This window comes from Glossina fuscipes, unplaced genomic scaffold (genome assembly GCF_014805625.2).
Source record: "Glossina fuscipes isolate IAEA_lab_2018 unplaced genomic scaffold, Yale_Gfus_2 28, whole genome shotgun sequence".
Taxonomy (NCBI): Eukaryota; Metazoa; Arthropoda; class Insecta; order Diptera; family Glossinidae; genus Glossina; species Glossina fuscipes.
In genome coordinates this window covers 6780073-6802118 of record NW_023998423.1, presented here as the reverse complement: position 1 = coordinate 6802118, position 22046 = coordinate 6780073, and the positions used below count along the sequence as shown (strand labels likewise).

The window sequence follows — 22046 nt, the reverse complement described above, 5'->3', positions numbered from 1 at the left end:
ACAAACTTTGATAAGAGTAAGATTCTGCGTTGATATGATCTGCGACTGCGTTTCTCTATGCCTTTCGTACGTTCATCTTCTTTCAACTTGGCATATGACGCATCATTCTATAAGTTCGACGGCTATTGTCGAATCGATATGATTTTTAGATGCGAGTAACAATTGCTTTAGGGCCCCCTATCTCAAAATCTAAATTTCGTGTGTAGAATCACTAAAATGCCTGCAACTGTAACTTGTAAACGGGAGGTCATGAATTTTCGATACACTTCGTTTATTGATGGGGGTACTGCCTAAAAATCAGATCCAAATCGGTGAAAGGAGACGACCACAGTACTACACAACCTGAGACCACCTCTGTTTTCGCAAAAAAAAAAAAAAAAAATTTTTCCCCGTTATGTGTAAACCACAACAGATACAATAAAATTCACATTTATATTCTACGACTGTACACATCTGGGAAAAATCGGTCAATCGTTTATTAAATTATTCTTTAGTATCCAAAAAAAAGCTTCAGTGACTATGTTAAGTCTACATATTACTAATCAATATTAAACGATGATGGGCATAAAGGGTTCGTTCACGGCCGTATATAATTTTCTTACTTATTATTAACGATAATGATTACAATTCCACAAATTAGTCTACATATGTAGCCAAGGGTGTCTGGAGATTAAATTGCTTCAAATTAAATTGATTTGAATTAAATGAAATACAAATTGAATCGAGTTGAGTTGAACTGATTTGAAGCAAAAATCTCTCACATACCGTCATCGATTGATCTGAAAATCGATAAATACATTTGCGAAGGCCAAACTCGACATAGAAACAAGTAAGAAGATTGAGGTCAAATAAGATCGACAGTTAGATATACAACGCCACTTCGCCTAGTACAACTTTTAATTTATTCTCGTAATAAAAAACCAAAAATTATACTTTGCTACGGGATAGAGTGTAAAAATAAGTGCGATTCATCTATAAAAAATACAGGAAAACTTATCAATTAGATTGTCTAAGAGAAATTGATCTAAAATACAGTGAGAATATTTCTTAGTGAACAATAAAATGGATCGATAAACCACGCCCACATTTAATGATATATTTTCGCCTTAATATTCAAGACTTTGGCTTGGCGACTTAAGCGTTCAACGGTCGCCGTCAGACGGACACAAGTTGGTTGCTTAATTTACCTAGAACGGCTGTTATTATCAAAACCTCCTACGGTGATATGTACAGGCTTAGGTTGGGATTGATCTCTCTCTGTGCGCGTATTACACATACTTTTGCATCTGAAAGAAGAACGAAAGTATTTGCGAAAAGTAAGCGCTTGGTTTCAATCCTTTGCAAAAAAAATTTAATTAACGATTACTGCGGCGTGAAAAATTGAAGAGAGTTATCTGTATACGCCGGGGCCAGAATTCCTTTTAGATTTCATCCGCTGAAAGCAGATGATTGTTTTCTGCCCTGACCCCGCCAATAACAGGCGACGAAAGGGCGAATAAGGTTAAATGAGATCAGAATCTTGCCCTAATCGGGATATGTGTTTGAAATGTGCTTTTGCGCTGACCTTAAGAGATATCGCTTAAAAAAAGGTTCGCCTGTATTTATAATGATTGATTGTTGCACGTGTTTTATATTTATCAGTTAAGTGTTATCGTATGTTTCTGGTTATTGTTATTTTCGTTTCAATGTAACTTTATCTCTTTCTATACATATATACACATTTATATATATATATATATATATATATTTATTTTGTTTTTGTCTTTGCTTGCTTTGTTGTCATCGTGAACGGGACGCAGCTCATACAAAGAAACAGTTGGACGATTATTTTTCTGCCTATCCTAAAGTACAGATCTTACGTGCAACAAAGCGTGAAGGTTTAATACGAGCTAGACTACTCGGTGCACGTCATGCCAAATCACCGGTTTTAACATATTTAGATTCACATTGTGAATGCACCGAAGGTAAGTTAACAACAAACGCTGTTTTTGTGGTTAGCGATTTATTTTCCCATAAGGTCGAGTTTAATTTAAGATTTTTTTTTTGAATTTTTTTTTTTACCTTTATATATATGGTATGCACTTCTATTCTTTCATCTTGATTACATTCGATTTATCTGACTAATCGATTCGGTGCGGTTGAAGAGCAATTGTTATTCTTTTACGGTTAAATAAGCAGCTCTAGGCAGACACATTCTTTTTAAATAAGATTAACCTCCTCTTATTGATTATAAGACTTGTAATCGTAATCACATCAGATCAGGATCAGTTAAGGATGAGCATTATTTAGTTAATAAATAAATTAATGACTATACCTCAACGCATATAATGAATCATTCGAAATACTAAATAAATGAAAAGAGTTATGCTTACAGTGCATTTTCTTCACTGAGCAAGATAAATAATCTTTATGTTTATACTAAAGTATCTCTAATGACCAATTAATTGATATAAGGCCCCAATCGTCATAATTCCACTGATGTCTACTAAACGCAGCTAAATAAAACTATGTAAGCACAACGCAGTTTTTTTTTTTTTCTTTGAGGCTATAAAAATATCTTTACCTAATTCGGAAACGAAAGTTGCTGAGTCATGACGGATGATAAAAAGTGGACGGACTGTAGTAACCAAAGCATGATGTAGAACAAGTGAATTATTCACATTACTGCACATTATTAACGGCAAAGCTGAATGCTACGTATAATGAGCTGATCTACCCCAACGTCTCGATAATTACATGAGTTGTTATTTTTGAAAACGGTACAAGTCCACTTTTAAAAAAAATGATTTAATGATAATTTTTATAAGACATAGACACCTTCTCTCTTTCTCCATATATAGATATGGTCTGATGGAGAAAAAACTTGTTGGTATAAAATATTATCGGAAAAAAATTTTTTTTTATTTTAAAAGTGGAACAAGTCTACACCCAATAAATATGTCATTTATTATTGATTACTACGACTTCCGTGTACACCGCACTTTAGCACATACTACTTACCCAGTCTTAGTCTCGTTAACAAGATCAAGTGGTAAGCAATAACTTCATTGATTTTGCTTCGTCCTGCACTTGGGTTTGCTTTCCTTACACTGATAGATCTTGAAGCGTGAGTATTATTTACATGTAATTATTATTAGAGCAGAAAACCAAAGGATTAAAGAAATAAAATTGCATTCAATTGTTAGAAACCCCACTGGAACCGATTAAAGTTTGCCACTATTTTTGAACTAATTAAAATGCGAATCCTCGATAGATGAAACAATGGACTCATACCACTTTGAAAAATAACAATCATATAATTAATTGCAATTTATAAAGAAGTGTCTTTAACATAAAGCTAGAGCTAGAGTTAGAGCAGTGCGATTAACGATTTTCACATAGTTCCCATGTCCACTCAAGCTGAACTCATTTGCTTGCCTCACAAAAGGCTAAATAGCATTGGTAAGGTGTCATGAAAAAGGGATATTTTAATCAGTAAATTCCCATTGCTGGCAAAGGGAAAAGTTGCTGGCACCAAAGGCAAATTTCAATAAAAAACTGAAAGACTGCAGTTATAAATGATTAATAAAAAGTTTATGATCTTGAAATAGCGAAACAAATTAAAATGGAAGTCCCGTTATAATCTCAAAGAAAAGCAAAGAAAAACTTATCCACGGAGTATCACTTACCATTGTCCAGCAAAGAATGTCCAAGTGAAACGTACTGGAAATTGATAGTGCAGTTCACTTGCTATTAACGCCTTCACTTTCACGTGTACCGTTGTCAGTACTTGGTAAAGTGCATAAAATTTAAAATAGAAGTACCGATGTATAATCGCAAAAAAAAAAGCAAAGGGAAACGCAGAGTCTCACGTAGCATTTCCCAGAAAAAGATTTTCAAGTGAAACATGCTGGCAACTTACTTGTTACTAACGCTTTCACTTTCACGTGTACCGTTTTCAGTACACGGCAAAATCTATTTGGAGGCTACGTGGACGATTTTAGTTCGATTACTGTTTTGTTGCCATGTGGATATGTTTACAATACCCTTTGAGGTATGCATCGAGGCCGGTACACGTGACGTAACTACTCAATTTTTTTGGCATGCGCCAAAACCTAATCCTGCTTAGCAGGGAACGTATCATATACCTTTATGAGAAGTTCTTTCAAGGTAGATAATCGTCAAGTGCTCTCCGTCATGTGAATTTGCTGTAGGTGAAGGAATTCATTTAAATCCAAAGAAAGAAACAAATTCTCAAAATATAAGCTAAATACTCATGCAGTGTTCGCTTCACCAGGATATGAGGACATTGGGAATTTTAGTAATAGATAGACGGATAAATGGAAAAGTGAAATTCTGCCAAAGAGAATAACAGTACTTATTACACACCGATATGCAATTGATATAACATACTGAGACTACTAATTAAATTTTGGAACAGTGTACTCTGCAATTTAGTAGATAGACAGTTAAAATCTATTCTTTGTATATGTATTCAAATCTCCTACTGTTTGGTAGGTTGGCTGGAGCCTTTACTGGATCGCATTGCCAGAAATTCCACTACTGTTGTGTGTCCTGTAATCGATGTTATAGACGATACTACCTTGGAATATCACTATCATGATTCGGGTGGTGTGAATGTTGGTGGCTTCGATTGGAGTTTGCAATTTAATTGGCATGCAGTACCTGAAAGAGAGAAAAAACGCCATAAGGTAAGTAACGAAAGAAATTCGTTTAATTGGGAAAATAAATTAAAATTTGCCTAAAAGTATCTTTGCATTTGTTTTCAATCGCTTATATAGTAGGTATATAATATCTACGCAAGCCTTTCTAGTAATCCACAGAAAATCAAAATAAACTTTTCATTGAAAAGAGGAAAATGTGTTTTGCTATTATAATTCAGTTAAATAATCATTAGCGTTCCCCTATCTTGGTTTTTTACACACAAACATATGCACATGTTTTATTCTATTGTACCATGAATCTCCTGCGCACGGAAAACGGATATAAAACGGATGCACAAACATTGGTGTTTAGCAGCAGCATCAGTTGCAGGTTTTTTAACCAGAAGCAAACAAATGAAATAATCAACTAAAACTTGATGCTCATTGGATGACCACATTTCATGCATAAAGTTTTTCTTGCAATAATTTCATTATTAAATAAAAAATGTTTTACCTCAATTTTCTTTTAAAAGTTAACTTCAATTAAGCGAACCTCGATAGCTAAAGATATTGAAGTGCATGCAAGTAATTGTATTGTAAACAATAACACCCGCCTTGAATACAACGATAAACAAGAAATTTTTAATGAATAAATTATCCTTGTTCTATATAACGTTTAAAGCTCTTTTTACATATAGTGTGTATTTATATAGATATATAGGGTGCAATTTAAACAAAGACAGTTTACCATCGATATCCAATGTAGCATGGATTTTCTAATTTTTAGATCTGTGAGCAAGATCTCTGGGCCGCGAAAGTGTAATTTGCAATAAATTCCTTTTTGTCCGAAAATATAATTTGCATTTAAAATTTTATAGAATTATATGGATTAGCTTTGAAAAAAGAATAATAAAAAGGATTTCAATTTTATTTCTCAAAAACCTTCCTCGTATCGTGCTTTCTTCACAACTTTCTTTATAATGTCGTTTGCAGTCGCCATCATATTAAGAAGAAAAAACTTCGTAGCACTTTTACCAATATGAGGTTTTAAAGTGATGTCATTTCGGACACATTAAAAAAATTACGTAAAAAAAACTCTGCAACATTTGTTAATTTAGTCGAAGCAACTGAGTTCTGACAAACAAGAAAAATTTTCAAATATGATCTGAGACCAATGCGATTAGACTTCATAGGCTTTATAAAACCGTTCATAGTTTTTTGTGTGAAAAGTCTTCATCAAAATAATGAACGCGTAAATGGTTCACTTTTTCCGGTTTGCACTCTGGAAACCTATCATTGATAAAATTCTGAAACTCATTCAAAAAGTTGAGGTAGACCGGAAATATTCAACTTGCAGTATCAGTGTAGAAGTAAATGATTGTCAAAAGACGATTTTGAGTCACTTGGGTAGAACTGAACACGCACCCAAGGTTGATATCAGCATACTGCTTGTATTGAAAGTGATGGACTGAGCTGTTGTGTGCGAAACGCTGCAGTAACAAAGAACGAAAATTGGATGAGCGCGCCCGACCTTTTCATTTTCGTAAATTTATTATACGATCACCCATAAAATGTACGGAGAACTTGGCGACGTTTTGTCTGTCGTACTTTATTAGTAGCGAACGAACAAAAGTAATCCATTTTGTCATCGGGAACAGAAGTGTTCTCAATTCTGAATGTACCCTTCGATCGATTAAGTTCATTTTCAATCTCAACCTAGGTTCAAAGATTTCAAATATTTTCATCAAATTGAGAGCCAATTCCTTAACTGATAGTATTTGTCATAGACAGACGCACAGATTGACAGACATTGCTAGACTCATTCAACAAAGTGGTCATGATCCCATTCTTCGGCTCTGAATAACAATAATTTTATGAGTTCAATAGTATAAATTCGTTTCCAAGCCCTGCTTGTGCAAAAAGTTGATGTTTCGAAGCACCCTAATTACAATTAAAACAAAAGTATGTCTTTGTTTAACGATTACCTGTGTATTGGTTTACGAAAGCATATCCCATTTCTGACTTTGTGTCGTAATCTCTTGCCTTTTACTCTTATTTCCTTTTCTTTTAGTGAAAGAAACACTAATAATAATACCGGTATTTACATAACGTTAAAGTACGTATAGTGTTTATGGCGCTTCTTGACCGTTGCTGTTTTATTACTTGCTGTTACGCCATATGATGCCTTTAAAATGGAAACTTCTTGCTGGCTAACATAACAACAAGCCGACAAGTTTTCTCATAAATATTTTGGCAACAAAAAAAATAAATAAATAAAGTCTTTGTTGCTTTCTTGCAATTTAATGTTAAATAACACAATGAAGAAAGTTAAATGGAAAACAATACGTCGCTCGCTTACAAATATTGTTGAAAGATGCAACACAAGCAACGACGTAAACCAATTTGATGTAAAAACAGATGAAAACAAGAGCAAACAAACCCTTAACATATATTAATATATATATATATATATATATATATATATATATATATATGTATGTATATGTATATATATATGTATATATATATATGTATATATCAACAAATTTAATGTACGACAAGATATAAAAATTGATGGGAACAGCTGCGGCAAAGGTAAAAGGTATACCAAAATGATCGGATCTCTTTGACTTATTTTTATTAAAATGGTGCAACTGCCCACAAAATCATGCAATAAAAAGGTTTTAAGTGGTGATGTAAATTTTTGATTATTATTGCATAACGCCAGATATGGTTGGAATTAAATTACAAAAATATCAAGCAATGGATCACAAGCTCCACAAACAATTCGTTACTTTGCGGAGAAAAGAAAAAACATTAGACTGATCTATCCTATCCTATGCTAGATTCACTATTTCTTATCTATCTTACAATCTTTTACTACTACCACTCTTACATAATATTAAGGCATGTAGAGGTTCTCATCACCTCGGCATTAAATTTCGGGTCTGCCATTTTGCGCCACCAAATTGAAACCAGCGATCCAATGTGGCATGAGAGAGTTCACCATTGCCTTGTAAAGAATTGTCATCGATCCTTGGCACAGAACGTACAGATTAATGCTTCAAAATCCAAATTCAGTTGACAATCCTGATAAATTTATTTATTAGTAACTGATAGAGCTAAAAGCGGTCCTTATCCTTTGCTGAGGTAATGCGTGAACTGCTTTTACATGATGCTTGATACTCGCTCTTAAAAGTTTCTTTGTACTCCTTCATTCAGGTATTCCCTCGAAATGGATCAAATATTGATCGGTGAGATATTTTGAGTCCTAGGAAGAGAGTGTAAACGTTGAATTCTGCTTCGCGAGCAGTCTTAATATTCTCTCCTCTTCCTGAACTTTTTGTGTTATCCTCGAAATTTTTCTTCAGGCATTCGATTGTCGTCGCGTCGGAGCGATTGAAACAACTGCATCTGTAAGAGATTTTATAAAACTTATAAACTATTTAAAATCATTTCCTGTTCCGTGAGAAGAAAAGCCAGCTTTTACGGGCTGATACATCTCCTAGGAAAGCGAAATGAAAAGTCAACATAACCTCCGAGAAAAAAAGCGAATAGAAAAGTGAGGCTTTCGTGAAAATAGACTCTTTTTTTTATCAATTATATAAACACAAAAGTTAATTATATAATTTAAATATCGTCCATGCAAATTTGAAACACCTTTTAACAACTTTTATCTTTGTTGTTTTTGTTGTACACTTTACATACTTTAATTGCTTTCCAAGGTTTAATTTATTAAACGTTAAGCTTTATAATAAATGTTTTTAAATATTTTGAAATAAAAAGCTTTGCGCAGTGAAGCGGTAATTTTGTTTACAGGATATCCTTTTGTGAAAGTGTGAAATCCTTCTCACACAGCCTTACACGCTAAATTTATTATTGATTTTTCTACCACGACCGTTATTGTTGTGTTATTGTTTAGCAAACACACTATGACTTTTTTCACGCAACACAATTCACATTTATTTTAGAATTAATTTTATATTATCATGAAAATATTAAAAGCAAAAAATGTATCGATTAGTTGACCAAACGATATTTAATGGCACGTAAAATGGGATATTTATCACCCGTACATAGACCACGGAAATCATCGAAAGATAAATCGTAGAGAGCTATACCGCCCAAATTCAAAGTTTTCACATAGCCAGCTTTTTCCGCGCCTGTATCGGGATCTTCATAACCCACCCAAATACCATTTTTGCCTTTTTTATCCGCTACACGATAAGCATACACACCGCTCTTCTTTTGAGGATCCAAAACTTTCGCTAGCGGGGCATCAGCTCCTTTCGAATACATATTATTGGTATTCGGTAAAAGGGAGCACACTTCTTGCCAGCTATATAAGCCCGGGATAAGAGTATTTGGGCCTTGAGGAGCTTCATTTTCTACTTTGGGTACGGGCGGTACACCGGTTAGGCCCGAATCATCTGTCATTTTCCAAGGACGTCCATAAGTGGGAACACCTACATTGAGCTTGTTCGCGGGGCAACCCTGACGTAACCAATATTGAACTTGATAGTCGACATTGAATTCGGGATTTCGGTCGGGTAGCGGATACAAAGGTGCCGGCAAATCGGCTAATTCGGGATTACGCTCAGGCGTGTAAAAATCGAAAGCGGCCAAATTTACAAAATCCACGTAATTCATTACAGAGGGCACGTCGTAGAACACTAATAATGGCATGAGATTGAATAGCGATTTTATTCGAGTTTGTAAACATATTTCTTCTTTTACTTACACGAAGAATTCACGTTGGGTAGGACGGTGGCCGATAACAAGAGATTCTCCGGACGGAATTCATTTTTCAATTCTCTCATCAAGGCTGTGTATTGTTCCTTATGAGTTTCGGCATTTTCATCGACAATATAATCGCCAGTGAAAGTCTTTTTAAAACCTTTCCACAGACTACCTAAGCCGCTATGCACTTTTTTCGGTTTATTCTTATTAAATTGCCAGGCGACATCTAGACCATCGAAACCGTATGTCTTTACTAAAGCATACGCTGTATTTATGAAACGCATGCGACCGGTAGGATTTTCCAATAATTCCAAATATTTGTTTGGTAAATCTTTGGCATCCTCGCCAGTTTCAATGTCCTTATCACCGCCGACACTTAACAACACTTTCAAATGAGGATATTTACGTTTTAGACGAGTTACTGAACGATACAAGCCCTTGCCCAAGTCTAAATCAAGATTTTGATTCATGCTTACAGCTTTGTAGGAGTCACGCTCAATGCCGGCATAGCCATACACCAAATAGGTACAAAATTGTAAAGCTGGCTCCAAGTCATCGATGACCATCTTTCCAAGACCTTTTGTAAAAAGAAGAAAAAAGCAAGAAAAATTAAGCCTTGGTTTCTTGACATTTTCTACACTTTCTTATCACTTCACAGATACATATATTTTTTTACATGTATTTATTCTTCGAATTTTTATAAATTGCATAATCTTTTCACTTGATTTCAATTTGCTTTGGATATCGAATGCTTTTCTTACTTACCCTCCTTAACGAAACTTGAAGAATCATAATAACAAACTAAATGTTTTTGCGGTCCAATCGAAGTGGTAGAACCGGTTGGACTTCCCTTATTCTGGGCCCAGCTTAAGCCGAGTATTAAGAGTAGTAAGGAGAACACTACAGAGTATCGCATATTATTTAAGCGTTTTATTGTACCGCACTGTCTAACAAAGCAAATCTTACTGATTGTAAGCGAAAAATTTTTAAGCAATTACGGCTGGAGAGCGAGCAGACAGAGCATGAGATAAGTCTTGCTTGAAGGACGCTTGAAATTGATTTTAATATGTATATGTATATATATAAAATTTGATGAGTGATTTTTCCTTTTTTTTTTTATTTTTTTACGGCTATTTTCGCTTTTTATTTCAATATACATATATATATATATATACATATATGTATGTATGTAAATATGTCTTCTCATATATGAATATTTACTTAGAAAAAGTTGTTTGATTTTGTTATCAACTTTAAATACTTTGTCTCTGTTTTCTTTTGCTCTGTTTTTTGCTTTTTTGTTTTTTTTTTTTTTTTTTTTTTAATCAAGAAACAGGCATTTATTGCTTCTTCAATGATTTTGCGATTCTCTTTTCAAAGAATTTTTGTTTTGCTCTACACTTACATTTAGGTATCTTACGAAGTGAGTAATTCAATAAAATGCACAAAGGTAACCCCGTAACCAGAAACAATTCTATACTAAATAAAGCCACGAATTTTAATTGATTTTTTACAAAATTATTGAGCTTTTATTGGTCTTCTCCTTTACGCCAATTATACTGAGAAATGGCAGAATATTAATTTAGCGATCATTTTTGAAAAACTTGGAAAAATGTTCATATGTAAATTATAGCCCTTAGGCGTTAGAGGTTAATTAATGTTTATTATTAGGAATTATTTTTTAAACTCTATACGTTTTACTTTATTTTTTCATTTAAGCTGCGATCAAAAAATATCGGGAATATTAAAATTGCTTTCAGTTTACAAATCTCTAGAATGTCATTTTTACACGTTATTCAGGTCAAGCCTGAGGAGGAGTGCTGACATGGAAAGGCTTTTGCATTCGACTATATCTTTATTATTATTACATCCGCCTGAGCAGAGCGAGTAGGCAAAGAGTCTCGACTAACAACTAAATAGTTATGTTAGTTCAAATCTCATGTGTGTTAGGGTTTTCAGTAAAGCCGTTAGCCTTAGACGGTAGTCTTTTAAGACTTTAGTCGTAGATTTTATTCTCTGGCTAAATCAACAATAATGATATCCGAAGTTGTAGTAAATCTTATATGTATAAACTGAACATTCATCAAAGGCTTGCTAAAGATTCTTTAACAAGAGAATATAGAATCTATTAACACGAGACACATTAATATATCCGTTTGGCGTAACTACCCCTCTGCGTTAATTTTGTTAGGCCTAAGGTCTTGGACATGAGGCAAAGGAAAAACTACATAGCATTTTTCCCAACAGATGGCTTGAAAGCCCCGTAAGATTGTTAATACTAATTGTATTAGTCTAACTATTTGACGTCCTCTGTAAGGTGGCAATCCATGTACTCGCATTGTGACGTTCGTTAAGTCAGCCTGTCGGTGACCCAAAATTTGGAAAATACTCGATTTTCTATAAGGTCAGCAACACAACATTTTTGGGATATGAAACACGCAGCGGACTTTGGTTAACCAACCATTGATAATAAAATCAATGAAATTTATTAAACAAATTGAGAAAGACCAGCAAAATTCCTTCCCTTACTTCCCTATTATTGGATATATATATTGAAAGAAGATCGATATTTGGATGACTGCTCACCTAAAAATAAGAAACTTAATTGATCGAGTTTCTGACTGTGAATAGTTGCTGATACAACGTACAAAAAGAATCGCTCATCAGGAGCTGCTGTAACAGGCTCAAGTGAAAATTGATTTCACCTTTTGTTGACTAGCAGCAAGTTAAGAGTGTTTAGCTTGAAAATTTCGAAGCACCTATCGTGTAACCGTAATCTTCGATCGTTCTTCCGAGCTCTCTAGAACTTCCTTAGGTGTGTAAAGCTGACTTCTCACAAGAGGTTTGTAAAAATCACAAGCTAATAATAGTATAAATAGTACGGTCTTGCCAATGAAGTGACAAACAGTTATTTAAAATATATTTGAATTTTGTTGAGATAGCGCCACGAAATTTTCCCTATACTTAATATTCAGATAAGTAAACTAATTAATAAACATTAGTGTAATAGTGCGTTTAAATTGAGAATGATCTCATTGACGTAATTAATTTCGTTAAATAATTTCAGTTGAAATCCCTGGGTTTCGCATTGCATTCATATATCATCAAGCGATTAATTTCAAACTGTAAACATATGGTAAATAACGAAAATTAAAGAAAAATTAAAAAAAAATAAAAGAAAGTTTAGACCATTGGGCATATGGAACAGAACAAAAGTATACCTTATGCATACGATAAGTTGTGTTTGAGGAATGGATGGCGCTTTTATAGAATTCGCACTATGAGTGCATTACAATGCACTGAAGTAAATCAATTCTTCCTCTTCTTTTGTTATTCAGCAAATCAACAACCAAAGCTTCCCTTTGATCAGTAAAAAACGCCAAAGTTGAACACAAAGTTCTTTGTTTTGGGCCTTAATAATGTTGGGGATCGATCCGCCTGGGTGGGCAACTACACAAGAATCTCGACTAGCAACTCCAGTGGTCGTGGGTTGAAATCTCAAGTGCGATAGATTTTTCAGTAAAGCCGTTAGTCTTAGATGCCACTGCTTTAGTCTTAGAATTCTCTGAATAAATTAATAATAATAATAATAAAGTTGGGGGTTACTCTATGCTTGTTCTTCTTTCGTAACTAAATTCTATATAAATCAATGTCTTATGAATGTTTACGTGTTTTACGTCCGCCGCGCCTATAGTTTGTTCTAATTTCCCCAAATGAATTCTAAATAGAATTGCTTTAGATCTGTATAGCTCTGTGAACGATATCGTTACAAACGTAAACAAGAAGCGTGTGTTTGTTTGATGGAATCAACGTACAAGTGCTCATTTTATTATATTAGAATCTTGCATCGTTCTTGTCAAACTTCTTTATCTGAGTTCCATATGAGGAGCGACAAAAACAGCGCTAGTATGATTTTGCTTTTTTCCTTTGTTCGGATAACAAGCAAGCAAGCAAACGTACAGCAATGCCGTACTATCAACATTAGTTTATCGCGAGAACAGTAAGGTGGACTCGTTTTTTTTTTTGTATTGTGCTGAAATGGATTTCAAAATAATTTCTTGCCGAAATGACGAGTTTTTTGCAGTGAATTTCATTTCGATGAAAATATCATAAAATTTTAATTGAAATTCTGAAACTACTTAAAATCACTCTCAGCCCTATGAATTGATATGAGAAAATAAAAATTATTTATTAAAAATCATCTTTAGGCGCATCACTACACTCACCTCAGCCCCCAGTGCGATGAGAAAGAAAACTGAGCAGAAATCACTAAGGAATTTTCTTAAGAAATCATCGAAAGTAGCAGATTACGTAATACTTTGTAGGCTTTCGAGTGCTTTACAAAATGGATTACTTGGCAGGCCGCATCTTCCGGTTGAACAATGATAAGGACTATCATGTCATTAACTTTCTTTCCGTCCATACGGTGCAAAGAAGTAATCAATCATTGCCGTTAATAAACTAGAATCTCCTTATCATTACAATCATCTGGGAATTCGGAGTACCCCGCATGGAAATCTATCTTGTTATTGATCATTTGCGATCTTCTTAACAAGAAAATCGCTACATTTAAGAAGTAATGGAAAGTGTCGTTAAAGGAATGTATTGAGGCAAATAGTGACTCCCAGTTCGCGTATTGAAAATGCTTTCGGATAGAATCAGGAAACAAATAAAAGCGAAGTCTGCAGCTTACTTTTCATATAAATCGTTATAAAAGTCGTTTGCTTCGTCGTCATGTTCCTAACTTTTTATACAGCAAAACCCCCGAAAGTTGACGTAAGAAGTTCTGTGTAAAGCTTAAAGTTTTAAAGGAAATCCTTGTGTAATGTCAATATTTCTCTCTCAAAGTGTGGAAACTATACTAACTTAAGGCGTAATGCTACCTTTTTTTTACAATGTTGCGGTGGGCCGACCATTTATTTTTCATCTAACATCACTACTGAAGACCACTTCAAATTACTGGCACTCAAAGGTTTTAGCGAAACTTTTTGAAAAATTGTTTTTTCCGAACTAGCCCAGCTTTTAAGCTATCTATACATCCTCAACCGAATTTGGATTTTAATTGTAGCCTCATAATAATATTTCCTAGTGAAATATATAGGATATTTATTTGCTTCGGCCTAATACTCATTAACAGAAAAAATCACTTCTTTCTAAAAACCACAATTCTGCTTCTTTAAGTTATTATGAACAACATTTTTTATATATATAGCCCATCAGAAGTAGTAACATTTGTAAACACTTATTTTCTAAATAAGTTTGAGAGAATGAGTCATAATTTCGTGCTTACAAAGACATAGTACAGTACTATCACTTAAGAAAGAAAATTAGATTGCACTGGTTCTAGTTAGCTGATAATATTCGCTTTGAGGGAAACATTTCATGAACCCCATCTTAAAGTTTACATTAGAAGTTTATCAAGTAATTGTGGGTGTGGTGATTGTTCACTCACGATCACCTTGATCGGGATTAAGTTTTTGTCCAAAATAATTCCCTAAGTATGATTCAGAAATCTACAGTAATCGAGGATTACCCGATAGTTCTGATCAAGATCTGGAACTTATTTGAAGATAAACAAGTGAATTTTCTATGCTGCGGCCAATTTAATCAATAAGACACAGAATACGTTCTACATTTACTTTGACTAGAGAGTAAAAAACACTATTATCATCATATGAGAGTCATGCAAACGTTAAAATCCCCATACTTTCTGATTACTAGGTTTCATTTCACTTGGCTAGTCAAAGGTAATGCTTCCATTTACTGGCTGACGGGGGCATCTGAGTATGCTACAACTTTACGCTTTAACGAAACTGTAGAGCCAGGCGATAATAACTTTAAGAAATTCATACGTTCCCTGCTTAAAATCACTTTAGCCATCCATTCCTAACCACAATAATTTATTTAATTTAAATAAGCAAAAAAAAATAATAATAATGATGCAGGGTTCAATTGGAACCATACAAAACTGCCCGTTTGTTTGGTTTTTTCTCTTTCTTTTTTTTCCTTTCCTTTCCGCAAATTACTTCATTACAATACAGTAATTTTTCAAACCAATTAGTTTCAATTAACACTCGCGAACAACGATACATAAATTGAATGAAGCGTACTATTGTAAAAACACAAAACTTTCTGACCTGCGGAGAAGCACATGACGTATTAAAAAAAAAACATAAAAAAAAAAATAAAAATAATTTTTAACACAAAAAAGTAAACACTGTAAGTTTTTCATGTAGAAAATACAAAAAAAAAAAAAAGTATTTTCATTTTGGTTAAATATGCGTTTGATGCGAGAAGAAAGGCAAGAAAAAAATTTCGCTTGCATACACACACAGATCAGCTTTCATATTGCAATCAGTAGAATATAGCTGCAAGGGTATGAGAAACCGTTCAATACCGTTTGTAAAGTTTTCAATATCTAAAGCTCGCATGCTGTATACGGCTCATGGACTCATCTCGTGACGTTTATTCGAACTCATCAAAGCATAAGCGGCCAAATATGCCAGAACTTCCTAGGCACAAATTATTTTCGTTCAGTTGACTTGCGTAAGATTAGATTGAAACAAAGGGAAAAATTTTAAACAGTCATCGTAACATTTTCGTGGCAGATCATAGACCATAGTAACGACCTTGAAACATAAAAAGTGAAAACGTTAGCACTACATGGAAGGATGTCCGCGAAATCTAAAACATTCCATTGTCACTATCTGAATTACACGCATCAACGAATTGTCTACGATGCCCTTTGAAAAGAAGGAATAGGAGTATCGATGCTCCCGATATGTAGTCCTAGCAAGAATATAAAAAAAAGGCTTTCGTTAATAGGAACGAATTTCAGTGAGCAAAGGACGTTATGATTATGGATTATGTATTTATCTATGTATTGTACCAAGAGTTGCACAATCAGAGAAGATTGTTAAAAGTCCAGCATATTGAAATTCCGGTCAGTTGGGTGCGTCTTGAAGATGATATAAATTACACGCAGTCACAGATACGGCGAAATATATTCCATTAAGTTTTTGAAATTTGTTTAGAAGTTTGGATTTCGAAATTTAAAACTGTCCGCCCCTATTAGTTTATATCCACGTGCCATTGTACCTTTTAAATGAACCAATCTTAGGATGAGAAGTTCTTATTCCTTCAAGCGGTCATTTCGTTTGCTTTTGTTTTTATACGCTTTTAAGATGAACTTTTCGAAGGTGGGTGGGGGGTTTTTGAATTCTTCTCCTCACACCAATTTTTGCGTTTAATCTTGTATTTGACTAACCCTTATTGGGATTCTTTTTACATTGGTTTCCTAATAGTCCCATAAAGGGCGCCTGCATACTTGGTCTGCGTATCAACTTGATTTGCCTATAAAAGACCAAAATTTATTTGTAATTATTTAATCAGCTTGAGAATAACTTTCTATTTTCGAAATGTTTACCTTGAAGTTGTGCACATTTTTTGCAGTTTTCGAAACCTCTTTGATTAACATGGTTAGGTTAATAAGATTTCGAAACCCATTTTCCATGCAAATGTTTGCGGGTTCTTTCCTATATTTGCTTAGGGAATGGCTCTTGGCCGTATAAATGCCTAAGATTTAGCAAGCTGCAAGTATCGGCTGAAATTAAGTAATTCTGAAATCTATTTTAAAAAATAAGCCTTCGAACAGAACATTGGGTGCTGGCGATTCATTTATTCCGTTAATACTGTTTCAATTTATAAGACTTTTCGAAGATCATATCTGCCGTACGCATTACAAAAGCAAATAAAAATTCTGTATGCTATTAGCGTTTGAACATCACGCTTATCGTCTGTCTTCCCAAAAAATTCACCAAATTCACCGCAAGGTTTAACGTACCTAAGCTGAATTTTATTTCTATTCTACTTTGCTTACTTGTTATGACTGCCAATAAGTTTATAAAGCTTTCTGCTCAGAATAAAAGTAATTTCCTGCCATTTACTTATTTCTATGGCGCGTTGATATATTAAAAGCATTTAATGTACTCCTCGGAACTCGATGTGAGCAGAAGGCGAGTAAAATCTAAATGGTAGGCAGCCAAAATTAGTCTGAGCTGAATATTTTATAAAAATATTTCTATTGTTTTATAGGCATAAAAGTATCGGCGCCTAAAATTTAATAACAGGTACTCACAAGTCGACCAAACCGAACATAATGAGTCAACTGATTTATGTATAGAAAAAAAAGAAAGAAAAAAAAAAAAAAATACCTACTGTTTGTAAACGTGTCTGCATTTTAAGCATATTTGATTTCACAAAAAAAAAAAAAAAAAAATGCTGTCCATCTGTCCTGTCTGCCTAACTGTCATTTAACTTGAAAATTTATTTTTTATCATGTATCTTTACACTTGTTTATTCATTTATTTGGTGCGCTTTCGTTCTTTGCTCATCGTTGCTGCGTTGCCTTGGAAGTTTCACCTAATAATATTTCATTTTTACTTTAATTTCCTGATTGTATTTACTTTCTCTCTGTTTTCTAGTTTGTTTTTTTTTCATTTTCCTAGTTTATCACGTTTAAACAATATTGATTGGCTGGCTTTTAGTGTTTTTTTTTTTTTTTTTTTGCACACAGCCTAAGGCAGCAGTAATGATAACAATGGATAGTTAAGGCGAAAAGCTATCGCCGTTGCCTGGTCGTCACAATAACATTTCGTTATTAATATATTGTTACATATATTTCACAATAATGTAGGTTAAGCGTTGATTTGATTAACTTCTAAATAAATGTTTTTGTATTCGTGTTGCTCATATAAACAAACTGGCGTTTCTTTAGTATTCGCATCTGTGCATCGCGAATAAAGATTCGTCTGTAATTGACAGAGTATCCATAAAGAGCTTATTTGCTTCAATCTCTAGCCAAATTTAACAGTAGACGAACTTCTTTTGAAAAAGTTCCCACGTGAAACATTTCCCAATATTGGTTAGTTTTATTTCATAGACTTTGGCTATGGCACGAGATGATCGATAAAATACCTGAAGCTCGAATTTAAAAGCGACTGCGTCATTGGAAATGCAGCATGAGTGGATGGATGTCGAAATAAACAAAACTAATTTGAGATCAAAGGGAATAAAATATGTGCCTTAAGCTATTTAAAAAGAAAGACTGGTTTCTCGCTTATACGAAAGAAACGAAACAACTCTCACATCCTGTTGCCACTATTTCTGTGAGCTATCATGGACGTAGGAGCTAAAGCTCTTAGTGCTGACTAGCCGTCATTGTGGCTTGCAAATTTCTACAATGTGCAGAGTCGTAATATCGAAACTTTTATGTTTCTCAACGTTCTTGAGCGGCTAACAATGCAGCTTAAGCAGAAGCTTCATCACGATCTCACAATGGGAAAAATCACTTACATGAACAACGGCACCATTGAATGCACCGAAAATGTGAACAATGTCGAGTACTGGGGGAGCGAAGGAAACATTGATTTTTTTCTTTTAATCCTTACTTTTAAAGGAGCCCATCTTGCTTTAATAACCATTTTGAAAATGCATCGAACAACTTTAACCAAATAGGAGACAAACATCTAATGGGAACGCAAATTTTTCTTGTAGCCCTTGTAGTCTTTGTAGCCTTCTTAAGAAGGCACTCAGAATGAAAAGAAAGAAATTATTGTTCACTAACGTTATCATAAGTATTTACAGGGGTGCTTGGAATTCGATTTTCTTTTTTTCAATAAAAATTTATGATAGGTTAGCTGAGAGAGCCGATCCTCTAGAGTGGATGAACTTATTAAGCTTGATGTAAAGTGTTACTCTTACATAACTATTATTATATTCACAATATCGGTGACCGAAAAGATTTGGATTCTATTGATGAAAAATCTTTACCTAGAAGAATGGAATTTTTACGGGAGCAGAGATTGCAGACAGAGAGGAATGATTTTAACCTAAGGCCGCTCCTGCGCGAAACCAATTCCCTCTGGAAAGATTGTTGTGAGATAACTCTAGCTTTTTGACTCCCAGCAATGGCAGTGTAGGATAATAATTTGAAATAACGTTGTTAAATCTGACTCTGACTTAGGGTAAGAACTTTTTGTACGTTTTGTTTTTTTCTCTTATAATGAGTCATATAAAAAGTCTCCGCGGTTTCGAGCTTCCTTTTATAGCCTGCTCTTTTCAAATGATTCCAAACTCCACCACTTGCAAAATTTTATCAATTTTTCGATCAGAACGGGGTGCATCTTTGACATCGAAATTTCCGGAACAGAATCGCACAAATCACTTCTGGGTGCTTGGTTCATTTCAGCATGCTCACCGTACATTTCACAATTTTTTTTTGTTTGCAACGTTTTTACCTTTTTTTATAGTGAAAGAGCATCACATAGTATATTTCTTCAGATATTTCACTCATTTTCAAATCAATATAACTTTTTCCATGAGCGAAGAATTAGAACACTAAGTTCACAAAAAATGTAACCTGAAACCTGTCACCTTTTAAGCACATGTTTGATTGAAACAATCAGGTGAGTGTTGCCCGGGCATCAGTCCGCGGAAAAAACCGCGGAGACTTTTTATATGACCTACTATATTTCTTATTGAGTAGTGATAATCAAATTCCCCACTACCTTCAAATAATGGACAATGTTTACGCACAATTTTTTATTTCTTACAAATTCTTATCGAAAATTCATTCAAAATATTTACTTATGCACTCGGAGTCGGTTTACAGATGTACAGTGCAAAATTAGTTATTGAGATCTGAATTATTCCTTTAGCAATCGTTTCAAAATAAGTGACGATATTGGTAACAATTAAACAAAATAAAAATTTAATTTCATTACATTGAATTTATCCTAGAGAGAAATAATATAAAGCCAGGAAATCAGTAAAACGGAAATGAAAAGAGAACTATTGTGAAAACAATACACAAAGGCTATTGCAATGCGTACGAAATATTTCGCGGCTTACGGATAAAATAAAGAAACAATTGAATGAATAAATAAATATAAAAAAATATGACAACAACAAAAGGCACTAAAGAGGATATATATTCCTTATGGACTTATAGTTTAATTCAGACCTTAGATGCCCGCTATCACTTTTTTTGTCTGGTTTTGTTGACTTCATCAAGCGAAACTAGCTTTGAATCGAATTTTGATGCATACACACACACACATACGTTTTAGAACAACTTTCTCTGTGGATTGCAGCTTAAAGCAATGTTAAGAAATTCGTTTTCATAGAACATTTGCGAGCGGGTTACCGTGACTCTCAACTTTTGATTTTACCTCAATGCAAAAGTACATGTATGAAGAATATGAGACTTTTGTCGCAGGGGTGGAAAAGTGATAAACAAATGGACGGAATGGATCAAGAATGAATAAAATACTTTTTGTGAGATTTTATTGTGTAGCACACTTACTGCACAAAGGGAATAACGGAATTATTTTATTTCCATCCTTCGATGGCGGATATAATAATATATTCTGCAGTTGAATGACAGTTTAAAACAGAAAAGAGACAGGCAGGCGTTTCACAAATTTATAAAACAAAAGATTTATTTGCACACACCAGTATATTGCTCGTATGCAATGTGCATCTATTTGTGTAAAGAGCATAAATTGCTTTTAAAGAATATTGCAAAAAAAATTTTATACTCTGATAAAATTGTATTTACTTAAAGCGAAAAATGTTTAAAGCTATTTCTGCACTCGATTGATATACGAAGCGGAACTAATTAAATTGCATTCAATTAAAATAACCTATAAAGAACAATCATAAATGCAATATGAATTTTATCAAATAAAATTATAGTTATTATGCAGATACTCAATGTCAGAAACCACACTAATCGAAAAATATCCAATTGAAAAAAGAGAAAGCTCGGATTATATCCATTGCCAACGGTCATAACATCATTCAATCCGAATAAGGATAACTTGTATCAATAAATCTGTTTCGAGAATATTTTGGAATATTTCGTTTTCTCTTCTTGTTGAACGTATGTACTCGGATTTATTGCCATTTATACTCGGACTCGAAGGTTAAACCATAATCAGTAACTAAACTCTAGTTCTATATTAACATCGCGTAGAAAAAGAGCAACCGATCAAACCAAACTTAATGCTTTCTTTTTGCTTTACACGGACCCCTTTTTATTAGAAAAAACTTGTTTACAAAATAAATCGCTCAATTCGAAACTCAGTTCGTACAGATCTGCTGACTACACGCAATGTGCAAATCGCTCCAGAAAACATTTTTATTGCAAGTAGCGGATTCAACATCATCTGTGCAATGCAAAATAAAATGAAAGCAATATCATTAAAATTTTTTACGTTCAGTAATTAATAAAGCAAGTAAAATCATGATTGTTGGCCATGGCCGACCATTAAGTACTCAACACCAACTCGGCTAATACATAGTTGTTCATAAAATTTCATAGATTTTTATAGCGCGCTTTTCCCAAATATGGGAGCTATTCGAAAAAGTATGGCCCTATCCAAACCATTTTCAATAGGGGCCGTACTTGTGGCACGTCAGTGTAGCAAATTTCGTCAAAATTACCCAAAAATTTCAATCTATAGGTTAGAAAACAAGAGTACTTGAGCAGACATCATACGGACAGACAGGCAAGCAAGCTTAGAAAGTGATACTAAATCGATCGAGTGGAACTTCCCCCAAGTCCTTCTACTTGTTGTGTCTATTCCCACAAACTTAATA

General features: G+C 34.0%; 2 protein-coding genes across 4 annotated transcripts in view; one reads left to right on the top strand and one right to left on the bottom strand.

The window, feature by feature from the left end:
- LOC119636548 (putative polypeptide N-acetylgalactosaminyltransferase 9) overlaps positions 1-22046 on the top strand; it is a 125520-nt gene that overhangs the window by 70190 nt on the left and 33284 nt on the right. For all 3 annotated transcript variants that reach the window (XM_038031949.1, XM_038031947.1, XM_038031948.1), the window contains exons 5-6: positions 1800-1964; positions 4498-4691. In XM_038031949.1, the coding sequence (XP_037887877.1) occupies positions 1800-1964; positions 4498-4691 (359 nt within the window). The remainder of the gene's footprint in view (positions 1-1799; positions 1965-4497; positions 4692-22046) is intronic.
- On the bottom strand, positions 8544-10377 carry LOC119636550 (imaginal disk growth factor 6). Its single transcript, XM_038031951.1, has 3 exons — positions 10149-10377; positions 9385-9960; positions 8544-9316 (listed from the first exon to the last, which is right to left on the bottom strand). Exons 1-3 carry the CDS (start codon positions 10297-10299, stop codon positions 8664-8666), a joined length of 1380 nt encoding a protein of 459 aa, XP_037887879.1. The 5' UTR covers positions 10300-10377; the 3' UTR covers positions 8544-8663.

What these genes read in the sequence shown, in the direction of transcription:
- LOC119636550 (XM_038031951.1), bottom strand. Translation starts at nt 10,299, where the DNA reads ATGCGATACTCTGTAGTGTTCTCCTTACTACTCTTAATACTCGGCTTA. An exon ending in TTCAAGTTTCGTTAAGGAGG is followed by an intron (nt 9,961 to 10,148) that starts GTAAGTAAGAAA and finishes TTTTTACAAAAG; the next exon opens with GTCTTGGAAAGATGGTCATC. An exon ending in ACCCAACGTGAATTCTTCGT is followed by an intron (nt 9,317 to 9,384) that starts GTAAGTAAAAGA and finishes TGCCATTATTAG; the next exon opens with TGTTCTACGACGTGCCCTCT.